Source organism: Podarcis tiliguerta (assembly GCF_965153285.1).
Source record: "Podarcis tiliguerta genome assembly, chromosome: 3".
NCBI classification, from domain to species: domain Eukaryota; kingdom Metazoa; phylum Chordata; class Lepidosauria; order Squamata; family Lacertidae; genus Podarcis; species Podarcis tiliguerta.
In genome coordinates this window covers 2,793,386-2,811,961 of record NC_139536.1, presented here as the reverse complement: position 1 = coordinate 2,811,961, position 18,576 = coordinate 2,793,386, and the positions used below count along the sequence as shown (strand labels likewise).

Genomic DNA, 18,576 nt, shown 5'->3' with positions numbered 1-18,576 from the left:
TCCCTAAGGTATCCTGCACTCAAGTTGTTAAGGGCCTTGTAATTTTAGGCAAGAACTTGGCTCAGTAACCTATGGGCAGCACAGTAGCTGTGTTGGTAGGGGCTGACGTAGTCCCAAACTTCTGGAAGGTACCCGTTTGGCAAAGGCTGGGTGAAATGTGAAGCCACCATGAAGCTTGAGGAGACTAAGAGAATGCAACATCTCACAAGGGCTTTCTTCTCCGCTTAGACCCCCAAAAGCTAATATGCATCTCAGACACTTGGGAGATTGAGGGCTGTCCTTCCTTGGAGGTTTTGAAGCAGAGGTTGGCTGGCCATCTGCCATGGATGCTTTGGCTGAGATGTCTTGGACTGGATGAGCCTCAGGGCCCTTTCCAATGAGTCTGTGAACATTTTTGACATCCAAGGTATGTCTCACCTTCAGATTCTCCTGCATCTGCCTTGGGAAGAACAGATCGAGACCCACTTCCTTCCTGGGAAAGAGAAAGCAGAGAGGGCTTTTCATATTCCCTTGAAATGCATTTGAGGCAACAAATAGAAGAAGACGCCTTCACCCCAGTATGGTTCCTCTTTATCACATACACAGCCCAACAAGACAACAACAAGAATCCGCCGACAGCATACGAATCAATAAGGCTAACCTGACCCAAAAACATACACATACCCCACTCACACACAAAAAACATATTTTACTACAGCCAACCAAAGACAACCATAGAATCATAGAGTTGGAAGAGACCACAAGGGCCATCGAGTCCAACCCCCTGCCAAGCAGGAAACACCATCAGAGCACTCCTGACATATGGTTGTCAAGCCTCTGCTTAAAGACCTCCAAAGAAGGAGACTCCACCACACTCCCTGGCAGCAAATTCCACTGTCGAACAGCTCTTACTGTCAGGAAGTTCTTCCTAATGTTTAGGTGGAATCTTCTTTCTTGTCGTTTGGATCCATTGCTCCGTGTCCGCTTCTCTGGAGCAGCAGAAAACAACCTTTCTCCCTCCTCTATGTGACATCCTTTTGTATATTTGAACATGGCTATCATATCACCCCTTCTTCTCCAGGCTAAACATGCCCAGCTCCCTTAGCCGTTCCTCATAAGGCGACCACACCCTAGGCCACCCTCAACATCTCTCGCCACCAAGGAAATACGTTATGTACTGAGTTGAATAGGATTCGGAATGCAGCAGTCTGATTGGTCCACAGGAGCCCCCCAATCCAGCTCCAGGTGGAAGTGAATCTGCAACCTGATTGGCCTACAGGAGAATCCCGGAATTAGCCAATCACGTGGGGCCCCTTGTGTAAATAATGTATATAAAGCAGACATTCTGGGGGAACTTCCATTCCTCCTCACCACTATGAGTTGAATAAAGAGCATGAAATCCACCCTCAACTCTTTTTGGTGCTACAGAGTATCAGAGGGGGCCAGGGACTTTTGCTCCATTGCTTTTCACTGCCGCCAATCGATAGCGATGGGTATACAGTAGATATACATTTGGCGCCCCCCATAATTTGGCGCCTGGCTGCCCTGCACCCCTTGCACCCCCAGGTAAAGACGGCCCTACAGCCACTGGCAGTCAGTGTGGGCAAGACAGAGTAGATGCCAAGCTGATCCTGCGCCTCTAAGAGACGAAAGAATAACAAGTAGGGAGAGCACCCAATTAACTCTAATTGCAAGAACGGTTGAGCATATCTTCCAACTAATTAGAGGTAAAAAGGTAAAGGGACCCCTGACCATTAGGTCCAGTCGTGCCCGACTCTGGGGTTGTAGCGCTCATCTCACTTTACTGGCCGAGGGAGCCGGCATACAGCTTCCTGGTCATGTGGCCAGCATGACTAAGCCACTTCTGGCGAACCAGAGCAGCGCACTGAAACACCGTTTACCTTCCCACCAGAGTGGTACCTATGTGTCTACTTGCACTTTGACGTGCTTTCGAACTGCTAGGTGGGCAAGAGCAGGGACCGAGCAATGGGAGCTCATCCTGTCGTGGGGATTTGAACCACCGACCTTCTGATCTGCAAGTCCTAGGCTCTGTGGTTTAACCCACAGCGCCACCCGCATCCCTAAATTAGAGGTATTGCCTCTCAAATAACCCAGTTATCCAAAGAGGTCCACAGTTTATCAGTTAATAACAAGCAGGCACTAACAGAACACCAAAAAATGAAATGGCGACAACAAGAGCAGACCCCTAAGCTTGACATAGAACATTCAGAAGCTCTTAAACTCTTCTTATTTGATCTTCCAACCAAAAAAAGATCTGCACTACAATTTGTGGAAGGCCAGATCAAACTGGAAAGGTGCCCAGCGTTCCAAACGACATTTATCAGACTTACTTGGCATTGGGCAGAGTAGATGCACCAAGGGCTTGACTTGGTATCTAAAAAATCAAAGAGACCCAAGGAGAAATTGCACGCATGTAAGAATGTCGTCTACTTACTCTAGGAACTCGAAGTTGGATTTCTTGTCCAGAGCGTTGTGAGGCATGTCCTTGTAGAACCTCCTGGGGATGGGGAGAGAGATGGTCCAGATTAGACAGGAGGGGAGCGTGCAGGTGGCATCAGTCAGGTGGGTTCAGACTGCAGGGATAATTAACTGGGATCGCTCTGCTGATGGCCCTGAGGCCAAGCCTCCCCTTCCCTTGGTTTCTGTGATCCAGGAGAATTCCAAATCTACTGCAAAAACCCATTGTGATCTTTTGGATGCAATGACAGCCACCAGAATACTGGTGGGTCCAGAGATAGAAAGGTGGAAACAGTGGCGTAGCGTGGGGGGTGCAGGGGGGGCCGGCCGCACCGGCAGCAACATGGGGGGGGGGGCGCTCGCACTCACAGCTCTCTGCCCCTACCTGGCTCACTCACTCTCACTGCAGTGCTGGCTGTGCGAATCCGATCCGAGCCGCCGGGTCGCCGCCCACTGTGGAGGGGAGGGTGCCAGGCGTGCGGTGCGGTGCGGAGAGAGAGCGAGGGACTATCTGGGGGAGGGACAGTGCAGCGGGGGGGGGGGCGCAAATTACTTGCCTTTCCCTGGGTTAGGGGGCACAAATTACTTGCCTTGCCCCGGGTGCTGACAACCCACGCTACGCCACTGGGTGGAAAGGTCGCTACCAGAGAGGATTGGCAAGTGAAACTGATGGGACTATGTTGAGATGGCAAAAACGTCTGGGAAAATCAGAATCCAGGAAGATCAAGGTTTTAATAAAGACTGGAAGAAATTTATCTTGCATTTGGAAGACAACTGTAAACAGCTGAGCTCTTTAACAGGACTTAAAGAACACTTGTGAGCTAACAGAGACCTAAGATATAAGGGTTAAATGGAAAATATAGAGGATATAAAATATGAAGCAAGAAATGTTAAATGTGGAAACCATGGAAAAGGGTGGAGGGAGGTCTAAGGGTGCAATGGAATCTTGTATCTGTCTTTTTCTTTTGTTAATTATACTTGATAGAGATTGTTAAAAAATAATTGGAAAATTTATAAAATTTTATAATAAAAAAAAGATATTTTGAATTATCTCGTTTCCCAAAACAACCTTGTTTTTTGTTTTTGTTTGTTTTGCTTTTTGCTGTTTGCTACATGGGGCTTCCTGCAGGAAGGAAAATAAGTTAGATCTAAGCAAGAAATGAAACATGCAAATTTGTCATTCGCATATTTAAATTTTTAAAAAACACTCAAACGGTAAATATCAAAATCCTGGGCTGAGTCTTCAAGGGATGGGCTGCCCCAATGGGAAGGTTTGAGCACTGAGATGGAAGATGTCCAAAATCAAGCTAGATGCTGGGAAAGCTCACATTTTGGCACTGAAAAAAAGAGAGTTTTCCATGAATTTTGTGACATGTGAATTTTGAAGGTCACAAACTTTCCAGAAGGTGTTGCACTCCTGAAGATTCTCCCTGGTGAGCAACGTGGGTCTCCAATGCTTGGGAGAAGAAAAGGAGTGTCATGCTCCCCACATTTCCGAATAATGTTGTGGCTCCCCACATGTGTACTGGAAGAAGCAAAGATCACCAGTGTCGAAGCAATGATTCTTCAACATCAACTTCGTTGGACTGGACATGTTGTGTGGATGCCTGATGATCGTCTTCCAAAGCAACTACTCTATTGCGAACTTAAAAATGGAAAGCGTAATGCTGGTGTCAACAAAAGAGGTTTAAAGACTCTCTCAAGGCAAATCTAAAAAAATGTAGTATAAACACCAGCAATTGGGAAACACTGGCCTGTGAGAGCTCCAGTTGGAGAACAGCCTTTACCAAAGGTGTCATGGGATTTGAAGACGCTCGAATTCAGGATGCAAGGGAGAAACGTGCTAAGAGGAAGGAACGCTTGGCAAATCCACACCGTGATCAACTCCTGCCCGGAAACCAATGTCGCCACTGTGGAAGGATGTGTGGATCCAGAATTGGCCTCCGCAGCCACTTACGGACTCAATGTTAAGACTGTGTTCATGGAAAACAATCTTACTCGGCTACGAGGGATCGCCAAAGAAGAAGCTTACAGGAGAACAGAGCACCGTGTAATCAGTGATAAGAACATAAGAAGAGCAGTGATAAGAACATAAGAAGAGCCTTTAGCTGGATCAGGCCAAAGGAGGCCCATCTAGTCCAGGAAACCGTCCTCACAGGGGCTGACCAGATGCCCCACAGCAACTGGGATAACTGGGATTTGCAAGCATTGCTTCTGAAATTGCTCTGGAGAGGCACATGGGAATCATTCTCTGCACCACTTTGGCGACACTCAATCTTAAATAGGCCCAATTTCTTTCTGCTGCATCCCTCCTGGACTTATTTGGCCTCTCTGACTTTCTTTTGGGTTCCCTCAAACTCCCACACATGATTTTGGGAGCTTCCTGCAGACACGAAATGCTCCTTTCCTCTAGCTCGCCCAGTTCCGTTGCAGAGTAGGGGACAGGTCAGTGCTTTCGCAGGAGCGACAAGTTTTCTGTGATGTTGTAACCCCACAGGCAGGCAGGCAGGCTGCTCATGCGCTCAGTGTAACCCCCCCTCGCCCCCCAGCAAGCCCACCTACCTGAGCTCCAGGCAGCCCAGCTGAAGGGCCATGCCCTCACTCACTTTGCTGGCATACAGCTGCATGTACTCGCTCCGGAGCTGGAAGAAGCAGAAATATGAAGAGGACCAGTTAAGGAGGCGGTCACTGAGGTCCAGGTCCGAGGACCTTCTGGTAGTTCCCTCCCTGCGAGTAGCAAAGGTACAGGGAACCAGGCAGAGGGCCTTCTCGGTGGTGGCACCCGCCCTGTGGAACGCCCTCCCACCAGATGTCAAAGAGAAAAACAACTATCTGAATTTTAGAAGACATCTGAAGGCAGCCCTGTTTAGGGAAGCTTTTAATGACTGATGTTTTAATGTATTTTTAACCATCTGTTGGAAGCCGCCCAGAGTGGCTGGGGAAACCCAGCCAGATGGATGGGGTAGAAATAACAAATTATTATTATTATTATTATTATTATTATTATTATTATTATTATTCCCTTCTGTCTAAACTGGCATCTAAACAAAAGAGCCACCCACACAGTGAATTCCACAAATTAATTGTCCATTGTCCAGCCTGAATCTACATGGAGCCTGGAGATCGCCCACCTGACCTCCTTAAAACAAAGAATAAACTTTGCCCCACTTCTGGTCGTGTCAGCCCTGCTGCATATGAGGCGAGGGCAACAAATGCCCTTTCCCACAGTGCACCAGACACTGTCTGAAATTCTGCAACACCAAACTTCCTTTGCGGGTGGGGAATATAGACGGCAAGACCTGGAACTCGTGGCTGCAGGGTGGAGTTCAGGGCCAGCTGGGAAGCTTTGCAATTTGCAAAACCCTCAGATGCAGCTTTCCTCACACCTTAGAGCCTAAATCGTGAAGAGGTTTGCACCCAGCACATCACTGAGATCATGGGTAGGAAAACCTAAGGCCTGGGGCCCAGATCCGGCCCAAATGCCTTCTAAATCCGGCCCGCGGACAGTCCGGGAATCAGCATGTTTTTACATGAGTAGAATGTGTGCTTTTATTTAAAATGCATCTCAGGGTTATTTGTGGGGCATAGGAATTCGTTCATTTCCCCTCCAAAAAATATACTCCGGCCCCCCCACAAGGTCTGAGGGACAGTGGACTGGCCCATAGCTGTCAACTTACAGAATTGAAAATAAGGGACCAGCAGCCTTGAAAATAAAGGATCAGCAGCCAAAATAAGGGATTTTCAGGGCATTGGTATGTTCAACTTCTGAGCCCCTCCGAGCCAAAGGCAGAAAGCCCAGCCAGCAGCCAAACGAAGCCTCACGCGGTGGTTCCCACAGCGCAGCAACCCGGCAAAGGGGATGCAGCAAGGAAAACCACCGTCACCTCTCCGCTGGGAAGCGCTGAGCAAAGGCGAGTCCCCAGGCAACGCGGCCGATTTGATCGGCACAAGGCATGCAAGCTCCACCCCCCAGTCGTTCTCAGGCTCCTTATTGGGTGCACAATGCAGCCAAGCAACACAGTTGGAGCCTCCCTCCTCCCTGGCCGGCAAGGAGGGAGGGAGAGGAGCTGCTTCCTTTGAAACCCGGGAAATTTAAGGGACATCATCAATAAGGGACAGCAGCGGGACACGGCGCTGGGATAAGGGAGCTTCCCGCCAAATAAGGGACGGTTGACAGCTACGGACCGGCCCCCTGCTGAAAAAGTTTGCTGACCCCTGACTGAGACTGTTCAGCTTCAAACCAAGCTCTTACTACTCACTGAGCCACCATTGTTATGAAGAAGAAAATGTTTCCTGAACAGGCAGGGTGAAACAGCTGCTTCGGGTACTGCAGCCTCCACCAACCTGGTGCCGTTCAGATGTTTTCCACTACCCAGCTGGGGCTGATGGGAGTTGTAATCCAAAACATCTGGAGGGCACAAGGTTGGGGAACGCTGGCTGCTAACGGATTCTGAGTGATATGAAAAGTGACAGCCGTGGGCGAGGTTTCAGCCGCAGGCACGACATAGCAGACATTTCCGCTGTGCAAGGTGTGCTTGGACTGTGCAAAGGGGCTTTACTTTGCCTGGAGGGGGGTGGGGAAATCCCTTTTTGGGGTTCCCCTTCTCGGGTGCCGAAAAGGGCATGCCGTGAAGCACCTGGTTTCACTTCCATCCTTGCACTCCATCCACTTCCTGGTCCTGAATGGGGTAACTGTGCCCCTGAAGGACCAGGTGCGCAGCCTGGGAGTCATTTTGGACTCACAGCTGTCCATGGAGGCGAAGGTTAATTCTGTGTCCAGGGCGGCTGTCTACCAGCTCCATCTGGTGCGAAGGCAGAGACCCATTCTGCCTGCAGACTGTCTGACCAGAGTGGTGCATGCTTTGGCTATCTCCTGCTTGGACTACTGCAATGCGCTCTACATGGGGCTACCTTTGAAGGTGACCCAGAAACTGCAATTAATCCAGAATGCGGCAGCTAGACTGGTGACTGGGAGCGGCCGCTGGAGCCACATAACATCAGACCTGAGAGATCTGCATTGGCTCCCAGTACGTTTCCGAGCATAATTCAAAGTGTTGGTGCTGACCTTTAAAGCCCTAACGGCCTCAGTCCTGTATACCTGAAGGAGCATCTCCACCCCCATTGTTCAGCCCGGACACTGAGATCCAGCACTGAGGGCCTTCTGGCGGTTCCCTCATTGCGAGAAGCGAGGATGCAGGGAACCAGGCAGAGGGCCTTCTTGGTGGTGGCGCCCTCCCTGTGAAACTCCCTCCCTTCAGATGTGAAGGAAATAAGCAGCTATCTTCTCTTTAAAAGACATCTGAAGGCAGGCCTGTTTAGGGAAGTTTTTAATATTTAATGCTGTATTGTTTTTAACACTTGATTGGAAGCCGCCCAGAGTGGCTGGGGAAACTCAGCCAGATGGATGGGGTATAAATAATAAACAAACAAACAAACAAATAATAATAATAATTGCCCTAAAGATCCCTAAAGATGCTGAGAAACACATCAAATTCGATGTACACAGGGGCATAGGAAGATGCTTCATGCAGGAAGATGCTCAGCAGAAGACACTTAACCTTAGGGTTGCGGGTTCGAATCCCACCTTGACAACAGATTCCTGAATAGCAGGGGTTGGACTAGATGTCCCTCAGGGTCCTTACAGATCTATGATTCTACCTCAGTACTGTCCTGCTGGCAGGAAGGTCTCCAGGGTTTCAGGCTCGAGTCTTTCCCAGCCATACCTGGAGACGCCGGGGATTGAACCACCGGCCTTCTTCATGCCAAGCAGCTGATCTATGGCAGACCTACCACCGTTTTGCCTATGCGCAAAAGGAGAGCACAGCGCCACACGGCTTCAACACAGCTGCGCCCGGGATAAACGCAAGGCCTCCAACCTGCTGGTAGAAGTACAGGAGCGTCGTCCGGTCCTCTTGGAAGCGTTCTACGTAGTCCTCCGGGAGGTAGCGGATCTGGAGGTCGTACCTTAAAAGGAGAGGACAGTTTAATCTTACGATACCCATCGCTTCACCTGCTTGAAGATCACATCCAGCATCTCCACACCTCTCTCCGGTTTTGCTGGCAGCATCTTATCTTTGGAACTCGCCAGCTCCCAGAGATTGCAGTACAGTGGCACCTTGGTTCTCAAACTCCTTGGTACTCAAACAACTTGGAACCCAAACACTGCAAATCTGGTAATTCGTAAGTGTTCCGGTTTGCGAATGTTTTTCGGAAGCCGAACGTACTCCGTTTGGAGGGTTACGCTTCTGATTTGGTGCCACACCTCTCCGTTTTGAGTGTTATGCTGAGATCTGCCTTTTCTTGCTATTTATTTTGCATTTATTTTGCTCCAGCCAACGCTGCTCCTTTAGGACTACAACTCCGATCCGCTCCAGCCAACCCGGCCCATTTTGGACTACAACTCCCATCAGCTCCAGCCAACGCAGCCCCTTTTGGACTACAAATCCCATCAGCTCCAGCCAATGCAGCCCATTTTGGACTACAACTCCCATCAGCTCCAGCCCACACAACCCCTTTTGGACTACAACTCCCATCAGCTCCAGCCAACGCAGCCCCTTTTGGACTACAACTCCCATCAGCTCCAGCCAACGCAGCCCCTTTTGGACTACAACTCCCATCAGCTCCAGCCCACACAACCCCTTTTGGACTACAACTCCCATCAGCTCCAGCAAACGCAGCCCCTTTTGGACTACAACTCCCATCCGCTCCAGCCAACGCAGCCCCTTTTGGACTACAACTCCCATCCGCTCCAGCCAATGCAGCCCCTTTTGGACTACAACTCCCATCCGCTCCAGCCAACGCAGCCCCTTTTGGACTACAACTCCCATCAGCTCCAGCCAACGCAGCCCCTTTTGGACTACAACTCCCATCCGCTCCAGCCAACGCAGCCCCTTTTGGACTACAACTCCCATCAGCTCCAGCCAATGCAGCCCCTTTTGGACTACAACTCCCATCCGCTCCAGCCAATGCAGCCCCTTTTGGACTACAACTCCCATCAGCTCCAGCCAATGCAGCCCCTTTTGGACTACAACTCCCATCCGCTCCAGCCAACGCAGCCCCTTTTGGACTACAACTCCCATCCGCTCCAGCCAACGCAGCCCCTTTTGGACTACAACTCCCATCAGCTCCAGCCAACGCAGCCCCTTTTGGACTACAACTCCCATCAGCTCCAGCCAACGCAGCCCCTTTTGGACTACAACTCCCATCCGCTCCAGCCAATGCAGCCCCTTTTGGACTACAACTCCCATCAGCTCCAGCCAACGCAGCCCCTTTTGGACTACAACTCCCATCAGCTCCAGCCAACGCAGCCCCTTTTGGACTACAACTCCCATCAGCTCCAGCCAACGCAGCCCCTTTTGGACTACAACTCCCATCAGCTCCAGCCAACGCAGCCCCTTTTGGACTACAACTCCCATCAGCCCCAGCCAACGCAGCCCCTTTTGAACTACAACTCCCATCCGCTCCAACCAACACAGCACTTTTGGACTACAAATCCCATCAGCTCCCTCCAGCCACGGTCGTTGACTTCCTACCTCCACTCAGCTTCAATGTGCAGACTCTCATACTTGTCCTGGACTTCCCCCACCGTCAGGTCCGGGTGGAGCCAGTGGATCTCGTCCGATTTCACGTGCTTCAGGCGTAATCCATAGCACTCGGCGAGCTGGATGTCCGGACCGATCCTCCCGCTCTGTAGGATCGACTTGATCACTTCCTGCAGAGCAGAGTTGCAGTGAGAAAGCAGGAAAGGCCAGGTGTGTGTGTGTGTGTGTGTGTGTGTGTGCAGGACAAAAGGGTGGGAGAAAAGAAAAAAGTTGTGACAATCTTGAGCAATTTGGAGAAATCAGATTCCAGAGGAGGGGGGAATCCAGTCATTTTGACGAAATTGTTCTTTAGAAGCAATTCTCCCCACCCCAAAGATTAGATTGAGACTTAATCAAAATTTGAAACAGATGCATTAAATAATAAGTATAAAATTTTGTCTAAAATGTATAAATTGCTGCTTGAATGGCACTTGAAAGATGAAGAGGTAAAGTCGGTTATGATACATTGGGCCAGAGATTTTGGGTATAATATACAGCTAAAAGATTGGGAAAAACTGTGGAAAGAAGGATTAAAATTTACTGCATGCAATGCTTTGAAATAAAATGTGATGAAAATGATGTATAGGTGGTATATTACCCCTGTGAAATTAGCTAAAATATATAAAATAAGTAATAAATGTTGGAAATGTAAAGAAAAGGAAGGAACTTTTTATCACATGTGGTGGGAATGTAAAAAAGTGAAAAACTTCAGGGAAATGATATATAATGAGATGAAAAAGATGTTGAAATATACATTTATTAAGAAACCAGAAGCACTTTTACTTGGCATTGTAGGAGATGATATTAATAGACAAGATTGTAAGTTGTTTCTATATGCAATGGCAGCAGGAGAATATTACTGGCACAAAAACGGAAACAATAAGAATGACCGACAAAAGAAGAATGGCGGATGAAACTGATGGACTACGCAGAATTGGATAAATTAAAAGGAAGGATTCGAAACCTGCGGGACCAGAGATTCTTAGAAGACTGGAGTAAATATAAGAACTATTTGAAAAGTACCGTATTTTTCGCCCTATAGGACGCACCGTCCCATAAGGCGCACCTAGTTTTTTTGGGGGGAAATAAAGGAAAAAAATTATTTCCCCCCCAGGCGCGGGGTTGGGGAAGCCCGAGCTTCCCCCGACCCCAGCCCCCAAACAGGCAGCTCTCTGCAAGCCGTGGGAGCCCAGTGCTGGCTCCCGCTGCTAGCGGAGAGGTCCGCGAAGCCTGGACGCGCTGAGCTCAGCGCGCGCAGGCTTCAGCATGCAGGCACCTCTCCGCCAGCAGCGGGAGCGCTCCCGCTGCTAGCGGAGAGGTCCGCGAAGCCTGGACACGCTGAGCTCAGCGCGCGCAGGCTTCAGCATGCAGGCACCTCTCCGCAAGCAGCGGGAGCGCTCCTGCTGTTTGCGGAGAGGTCCGCGAAGCCTGCATTCGCCCCATAGGACGCACCCAGATTTCCCCTTCATTTTTGGAGGGGAAAAAGTGCGTCCTATAGGGCGAAAAATACGGTAATTGTAATGAACAGATTATGCTAGTAGGATTGCAAGAAGTCTTGTAAGGATGATTATTTGAAATATTGCAAGAAAGATTGTGAGGGGAATTATTAGTTAATGATAATTAAGAGTAATAGAGATCCCCTTCATGGATCACTGCCCTGCCGTGGCGAAGATTATGGCCACTGGTCCCATCACCTCCTGGCAAATAGAAGGGGGAAAAAGGAGGCAGTGAGAGATTTGACTTTCTTGGGCTCCATGATCACTGCAGATGGTGACAGCAGCCACGAAATTAAAAGGCGCCTGCTTCTTGGGAGGAAAGCAATGACAAACCTGGACAGCATCTTAAAAAGCAGAGACATCACCTTGACAACAAAGGTCCGTATAGTTAAACCTCTGGATTTCCCAGTAGTGATGTATGGAAGTGAGAGTTGGACCATAAAGAAGGCTGATCGCCGAAGAATTGATGCTTTTGAATTCTGGTGCTGGAGGAGACTCTTGAGAGTCCCATGGACTGCAAGAAGATCAAACCTCTCCATTCTGAAGGAAATCAGCCCTGAGTGCTCACTGGAAGGCCAGATCCTGAAGCTGAGGCTCCAAGACTCTGGCCACCTCATGAGAAGAGAAGACTCCCTGGAAAAGACCCTGATGCTGGGAAAGATGGAGGGCACAAGGAGAAGGCGACGACAGAGGAGGAGATGGTGGGACAGTGTTCTTGAAGCTACCAGCATGAGTCTGACCAAACTGCGGGAGGCAGTGGAAGACAGGAGTGCCTGGCGTGCTCTGGTCCAGGGGGTCACGAAGAGTCGGACACGACTAAACGACTAAACAACAATAGAGAAATTAAGAAATGCAGAATAAGTGAGAAAGAATGGAAAAGCATCAGTGGTGTTGATGGAAGACTAAATTATTATATAAGATAAGAAGTTATGTTATGTGATTGTTGGAAATGATACGTTAAAAAAATTAATAAAAATGTGTGTGCGTGTGTTAGGTTGAGACTTAAAGGACACTAGATTGCTATAAAAAGGAGGAAACTGGTTTTTTTAATTAAAAAAACCCCTGCTGCTTGTTTTTCCTACAAGGGAAATGTGGCCTCGCTGGTCCATATGCTCTGGGAATGTTCTGTCATGTACTTCTCATGCGCAAGATGTTTTCAGATGCTCTAACGTGGCTCTGAAGCCCATCTGCGGGTTCCTACTTATGCAAGCCACCTTAGATGATCCTGCTGGGCCCGTGGCGCTTGACATTCTGGGACACGTAACGAGCCCTTCTCTGCATGTTGAGATTTTGGAGAACTAAGACTTTCCTCAAAGGTCCGTATAGTTCAAGCTATAGTTTTCCCAGTAGTGATGTATGGAGGTGAGAGCCATAAAGAAGGCTGATGGCCGAAGAATTGATGCTTTTGAATTATGGTGCTGGAGGAGACTCTTGAGAGTCCCATGGACTGCAAGAAGATCAAACCTCTCCATTCTGAAGGAAATCAGCCCTGAGTGCTCACTGGAAGGACAGATCGTGAAGCTGAGGCTCCAAGACTTTGGCCACCTCATGAGAAGAGAAGACTCCCTGGAAAAGACCCTGATGCTGGGAAAGATGGAGGGCACAAGGAGAAGGGATGACAGAGGACGAGATGGTGGGACAGTGTTCTCGAAGCTACCAGCATGAGTTTGACCAAACTGCGGGAGGCAGTGGAAGACAGGAGTGCCTGGCGTGCTCTGGTCCAGGGGGTCACGAAGAGTCGGACACGACTAAACGACTAAAAAACAACAACAATAAGACTTTCCTCAGGGAACCCAAAAACATTAGGGGTATTTGAGCATCTCCAGAAAGAACCCCACCCCTATCAAACAACAGTAATTGGATAGGTCGGGGGAGGTGGGAAGGAAACATTCTGGATAATTTTGTTTTAATCTCTAAGGCAGGCATCCCCAACCTGTGGCCCTCCAGATGTTTTGGCCTACAGCTCCCATGATCCCTAGCTAACAGGACCAGTGGTCAGGGATGATGGGAATTGTAGTCCAAAACATCTGGAGGGCCGAAGGTTGGGGGTGCCTGCTCTAAGGTTTGGTGTAAATAAAGTGTAAACAAGGAGAGGTTATATACCAGTAATAAGTTGCTTTCATTTCGTTTTATCTCTTTCTTTCTTTCTTAATTGATTTTCTGTCCCTTCTTAAGGGTGCTCAAAGTGGCAGGCCTTTATCTATTTATTAAATTTCTATAGCACCCTTCCTCCGGGGATCACAGGGTGCTGGACTATATAGTCGCCATCCCCCCCCCCCCCCGTCCCTGCAGCAACATCACCCAGTCAGTTTCATGGCTGAGTAGAATTTGAACCCAGGACTCTCCCACGTCCTCTCTAACCACTATGCAACGCTGCGCCTGAGTTTTAACTAGTCTTAAATGTTACAATGCACAGGAAAGAGGCAATAAGAGGCCAGGGAGTGCAGGAGAAGGGCCCATATGGTATGCAGGATTAGACCCTATCTGCCCGCAGACTGTCTTGTCAGAGTGGCGCATGCTCTAGTTATCTCCCGCTTGGACTACTGCCATGCACTCTACTTGGGGCTCCCTTTGAAGGTGACCCGGAAACTACAACTAATCCAGAATGCGGCAGCTAGACTGGTGACTGGGAGCAGCCACCGAGACCACATAACACCGGCCCTGAGAGATCTGCATTGGCTCCCAGTACGTTTCTGGGCACAATTCAAAGTGTTGGTGCTGACCTTTCAAGCCCTAAACGGCCTCAAAGGCCCAGTATACCTGAAGGAGCATCTCCACCCCCATCCTTCACTGAGGTCCAGTGCTGAGGGCCTTCTGGTGGTTCCCTCCCTGTGAGAAGTGAGGTTACAGGGAACCAGGCAGAGGGCCTTCTTGGTGGTGGCGCCTGCCCTGTGAAACTCCCTCCCAGCAGATGTCAAGGAAATAAACAACTATTTGACTTTTAAAAGACATCTGAAGGCAGCCCTGTTTAGGGAAGTTTTTAATGTCTGATGTTGTTTTTAAAACAATAAATTGTATTAAATTAAAGTAATCTGGTCTGATCTGTAATAATTTGGAAACCCAATAAAAAAAAAGGAGTATAAAATACTTTATTGTCCCTTTGGTGCTGCGCTAAGTCTTTGCAATTTTGTCTGTGGCGCTTTAAGGTTTAAAATTATTATTCCTTGGGTTTCCCCACCCTCTTGGTTCTGCTGGAAGCCTTTTCTTCTTGTTTCCCCCCCCCCCCATCTTCATATTTTATTAAGGATTTTCTTGTTTTACAGAAGTAAGTGTAATGCCTCGTATTTTTTTCTCTCCATGTAACATTTTTAAAAATCCGTTTCATTTGTTGAGGCATTAGGGGGAGAAGAAAAAAAGAAAGAAAAAAGAAAGGGGGGGTGGAGAGAGGGAAGATGGATGGGGGTGGTCGGGTGGCGGTGTTTCTATTATGTTTAATGTATGTAGAGTTTGGTGTCAGCGTTGCTTGTGTTGTTCACTTGTGGTCCTTTGGTGGTGAGAGAGGTTGGGGTTGGCCTAGGGTGTGATTGTTTGCTTGTGATTGGCTGTGGTGATCTTTGTTTTCATGTGTGAGTGAGGTGGGTGGGTGTTTTGGATCAGGTTAGCCATATTGATTTGTATGCTGTTGGTGGATTTTTGTCATTGTCCTGTTGGGCTGTGTATGTGATAAAGGGGAGCCATACCGGGGTGAAGGTGTCTTCTTCTGTTTGTCTCCGTGTCAGTTTCAGTTTATTAGTTAATTTTTCTAGTAGGGCTGTTTCCCATACTATTTGGTACCATTGGGCCATGCTTACTCCTGACAGGTCTCTCCAGTGTCTGGCTATGATGCTTCTGGCTGCTGAGAGTAGGTGGGTTATGAGTTCTTTGTGGTGTAAATGGGCATTGTTGTCTTGGAAGATGTTTAGTAGGGCCAGTTCTGGGGTGATGTCTATTACTTGCTTAGTTATTTTACATATTTCTTGTATGGCTGTTGTCCAGAATAGTTGGATTTTGGGACACTCCCACCACATGTGGAGGTAAAAACAAACAAGTAAGGTCCCTCCTCGCCGCCGCCACCGCCCTCCGATCTTAGGCTGAAACCCCAAAAAGCCTTTTCCCTGTGACAGTCTCACCCTGATCTCAGTCATGACGGTACATTTCACCAGCTTGAAGTTCTTCCCCATGTTGAAGCTGTTGCTGTGGAAGCAGACCTTGAGGATCCGGACCTCATCCTTGTCGATGTCGATGGGCACGGCCACCATGGTGGACTCCGAGGGCCCTGCCAGGCTGAAGCAGCTGCGCAGAGAGTTTGCCCTCAGCCGGCTCAGCGCCTCCGGCAGTCCGGACATCATTTTGAGCAGCGGCAGCGGTGGGGTAGCTAAAGCCGGAACATCACTCCCTGGAGAGACAGGAGGCGAGAGGAGAGGGGTCAGGCAGAAAGCAGCTCAGATCGTATAAAAACCCTACGAATTGTAGGGCCGGATTTAGGTTTGACGAGGCCCTTTCTATGTCCAGCTGTTTTTTGTGTTGAATATATGCTATATGGTAATTGATGGACCTCATAGGTATCTAAAGCCAATAATAATAATAATGATGATGATGATGATGATGATGATGATTTATTATTTATATCCCACACATCTGGCTGGGTTTCCCCAGCCACTCTGGGCAGCTTCCAACACAGTATTAAAATACCGTAATGCATCAAACATTAAAAGCTTCCCTAAACAGAGCTGCCTTCAGATGTCTTCTAAAAGTTTGCTAGTTATTTTTCTCTTTGACATCTGTTGGGAGGGCGTTCCACACGGTGGGTGCCACTACCCAGAAGGCCCTCTGCCTGATTCCCTGTAACTTGGCTTCTCGCATCGAGGGAACCGCCAGAAGGCCCTCAGAGCTGGACCTCAGTGTCCGGGCAGAACGACAGAGGTGGAGACGCTCCTTCAGGTATACTGGACCGAGGCCGTTTAGGGCTTTCAAGGTCAGCACCAACACTTTGGAATTGTGCTCGCAAACGTACTGGGAGCCAATGTAGGTCTTTCAAGACCGGTGTTATATGGTCTCGGTAGCCGCTCCCAGTCACCAGTCTAGCTGCCACATTCTGGATTAGTTGTAGTTTCCGGGTCACCTTCAAAGGTAGCCCCACATAGAGCGCAGTGCAGTAGTCCAAGCGGGAGATAACTAGAGCATGCACCACTCTGGTGAGACAGTCTGTGGGCAGGAAGGGTCTCAGCCTACGTACCAGATGGAGCTGGTAAACAGCTGCCCTGGACACAGAATTGACCTGCACCTCCAGGGACAGCTGTGAATCCAAAATGACTCCCAGGCTGCGCACCTGGTCCTTCAGGGGCACAGTTAACCCATTCAGGACCAGGGAATCCCCCACACCCGCCCGCCTCCTGTCCCCCAAAAGCAGTCCTTCCAACAGAGGAAGAAGCACTGCATGTCCCAAAAAACCCGGGGTTCCCCCCATGCTATTGCCCTTAGGGTAGTCTCCCCTCGATATGCATGTGTGGATGGTGTACAAATTCAATCCAACCAAGGTACATAGTAAACGTTCCCTGCCGGCGCGTTTTTCAGAGTTGGGGAAAGCTGCACCGGCTGAATTCCTGCCTGACACGCAGCTGTCAAAGGCGCAAGAGCTTTGCCCGGAGGAGGAAGAGTGCCTTGCTGGTGTCGCTCTCGCCCCAAACGGGCATGAGGGGGCGACAGAGCCGTGCAAACGCAGCCTGAGCTTTCCACCCCGGGAGAGGAGAGACATTTGATCTGCAGAGAGTGTGATTCTCACAAGTACAGGCGCTTCCTGGGGGAGATGGAGCTGGCTGGCTCCTCCAGCCTGCTGCCACCAGCAGCTCCCTGCCAATTCCAACTCTCCATCTGGTAGCCTAACTCAGGCATGCATGCTAGTCCCTGCTGATCAGGAGGAATTTGAGCCAGGATTGGGGCCTCTCCCCTCCTGTGATGTTAACGTATGACACAGGAACCTTCCTTATAGCATTTTAAAGGTAAAGGGACCCCTGACCATTAGGTCCAGTTGTGGCCGACTCTGGGGTTGCGGCGCTCATCTTGCTTTATTGGCCGAGGGAGCCGGCGTACAGCTTCCGGGTCACGTGGCCAGCAGAACTAAGCCGCTTCTGGCAAACCAGAGCAGCGCATGGAAACGCCGTTTACCTTCCCGCCGGAGTGGTACCTATTTATCTACTTGCACTTTGACGTGCTTTCGAACTGCTAGGTTGGCAAGAGCAGGGAACAAGCAATGGGAGCTCACTCCGTCGCGGGGATTCGAACCACCGACCACCGACCCCTTTACCTTTAAAAAGAATACAGGAAATTACGTTCCTTCCTCGATTTTTGAGTTGCAGTCACAGGATGCCAACCTTGGCCTGATCCTCCCTACCTCTTTTTAAATTCTTAGGCTCTTATTGAAAGTTACACTTGGTCCACCTGCTTTGAAGTTACTCCGGTTCACTGTTATTATTTCTTACACGTTGCAAAGAAAGAGAGAGGGCAGAGGGAGGAATAACATATCATTTGACAGCGGGCCAAATCCTGAATGACTGAGAACAGACTCGCTGCGTTAATGGCCTCACTGAGGAATTGGCTGACCTCATCCCTTCCGCTATCCTCCTACGAGGGACAGAGATTTACAAATGAGTGATGCATGAGAGTAATAGGCGTCGTCCCCCCCTTCTCGCAACCCCTTCCCATGGAGACAGAGCTGGCAGTCATCTTGCATGCTGCGACATATGAATAAACTGCAGCCTTCGCAGCTTTCACTGGGGCAGCGTGATACTACGGTTGCCTCCAAGACGGGTGCAAATGGGTGATGCCTGACTTTTGCTGGGATGAAAGAATCAGAGAGCCAAGAAAAGGAATGATGCTAAGAAAGGAAGTGGGAATTGATCCACATTCGCTAAGCTCTGAGCTTGTGGATATTGCAAATTTGCATGGGTCCTCCACCAGTCTAGCTGCTCTCTGTTTATTTCTGTAGCAGAGCAGCTCACAACACAAGAACACAATGCAGTAAGATCCACATTAATCAAATGTGGCTGGGGAAACCCAGCCAGATG

At 49.2% G+C, this 18,576-nt stretch overlaps 1 protein-coding gene across 8 annotated transcripts in view; it reads right to left on the bottom strand.

The window, feature by feature from the left end:
- PTK2B (protein tyrosine kinase 2 beta) overlaps positions 1 to 18,576 on the bottom strand; it is a 117,787-nt gene that overhangs the window by 51,126 nt on the left and 48,085 nt on the right. For all 8 annotated transcript variants that reach the window (XM_083432498.1, XM_083432500.1, XM_083432499.1 and 5 more), the window contains 6 exons: positions 15,643 to 15,908; positions 9,990 to 10,168; positions 8,334 to 8,421; positions 5,020 to 5,099; positions 2,435 to 2,497; positions 418 to 472 (listed from right to left, as the gene is read on the bottom strand). In XM_083432498.1, the coding sequence (XP_083288624.1) occupies positions 418 to 472; positions 2,435 to 2,497; positions 5,020 to 5,099; positions 8,334 to 8,421; positions 9,990 to 10,168; positions 15,643 to 15,861 (684 nt within the window). In that variant the 5' untranslated portion in view covers positions 15,862 to 15,908. The remainder of the gene's footprint in view (positions 1 to 417; positions 473 to 2,434; positions 2,498 to 5,019; positions 5,100 to 8,333; positions 8,422 to 9,989; positions 10,169 to 15,642; positions 15,909 to 18,576) is intronic.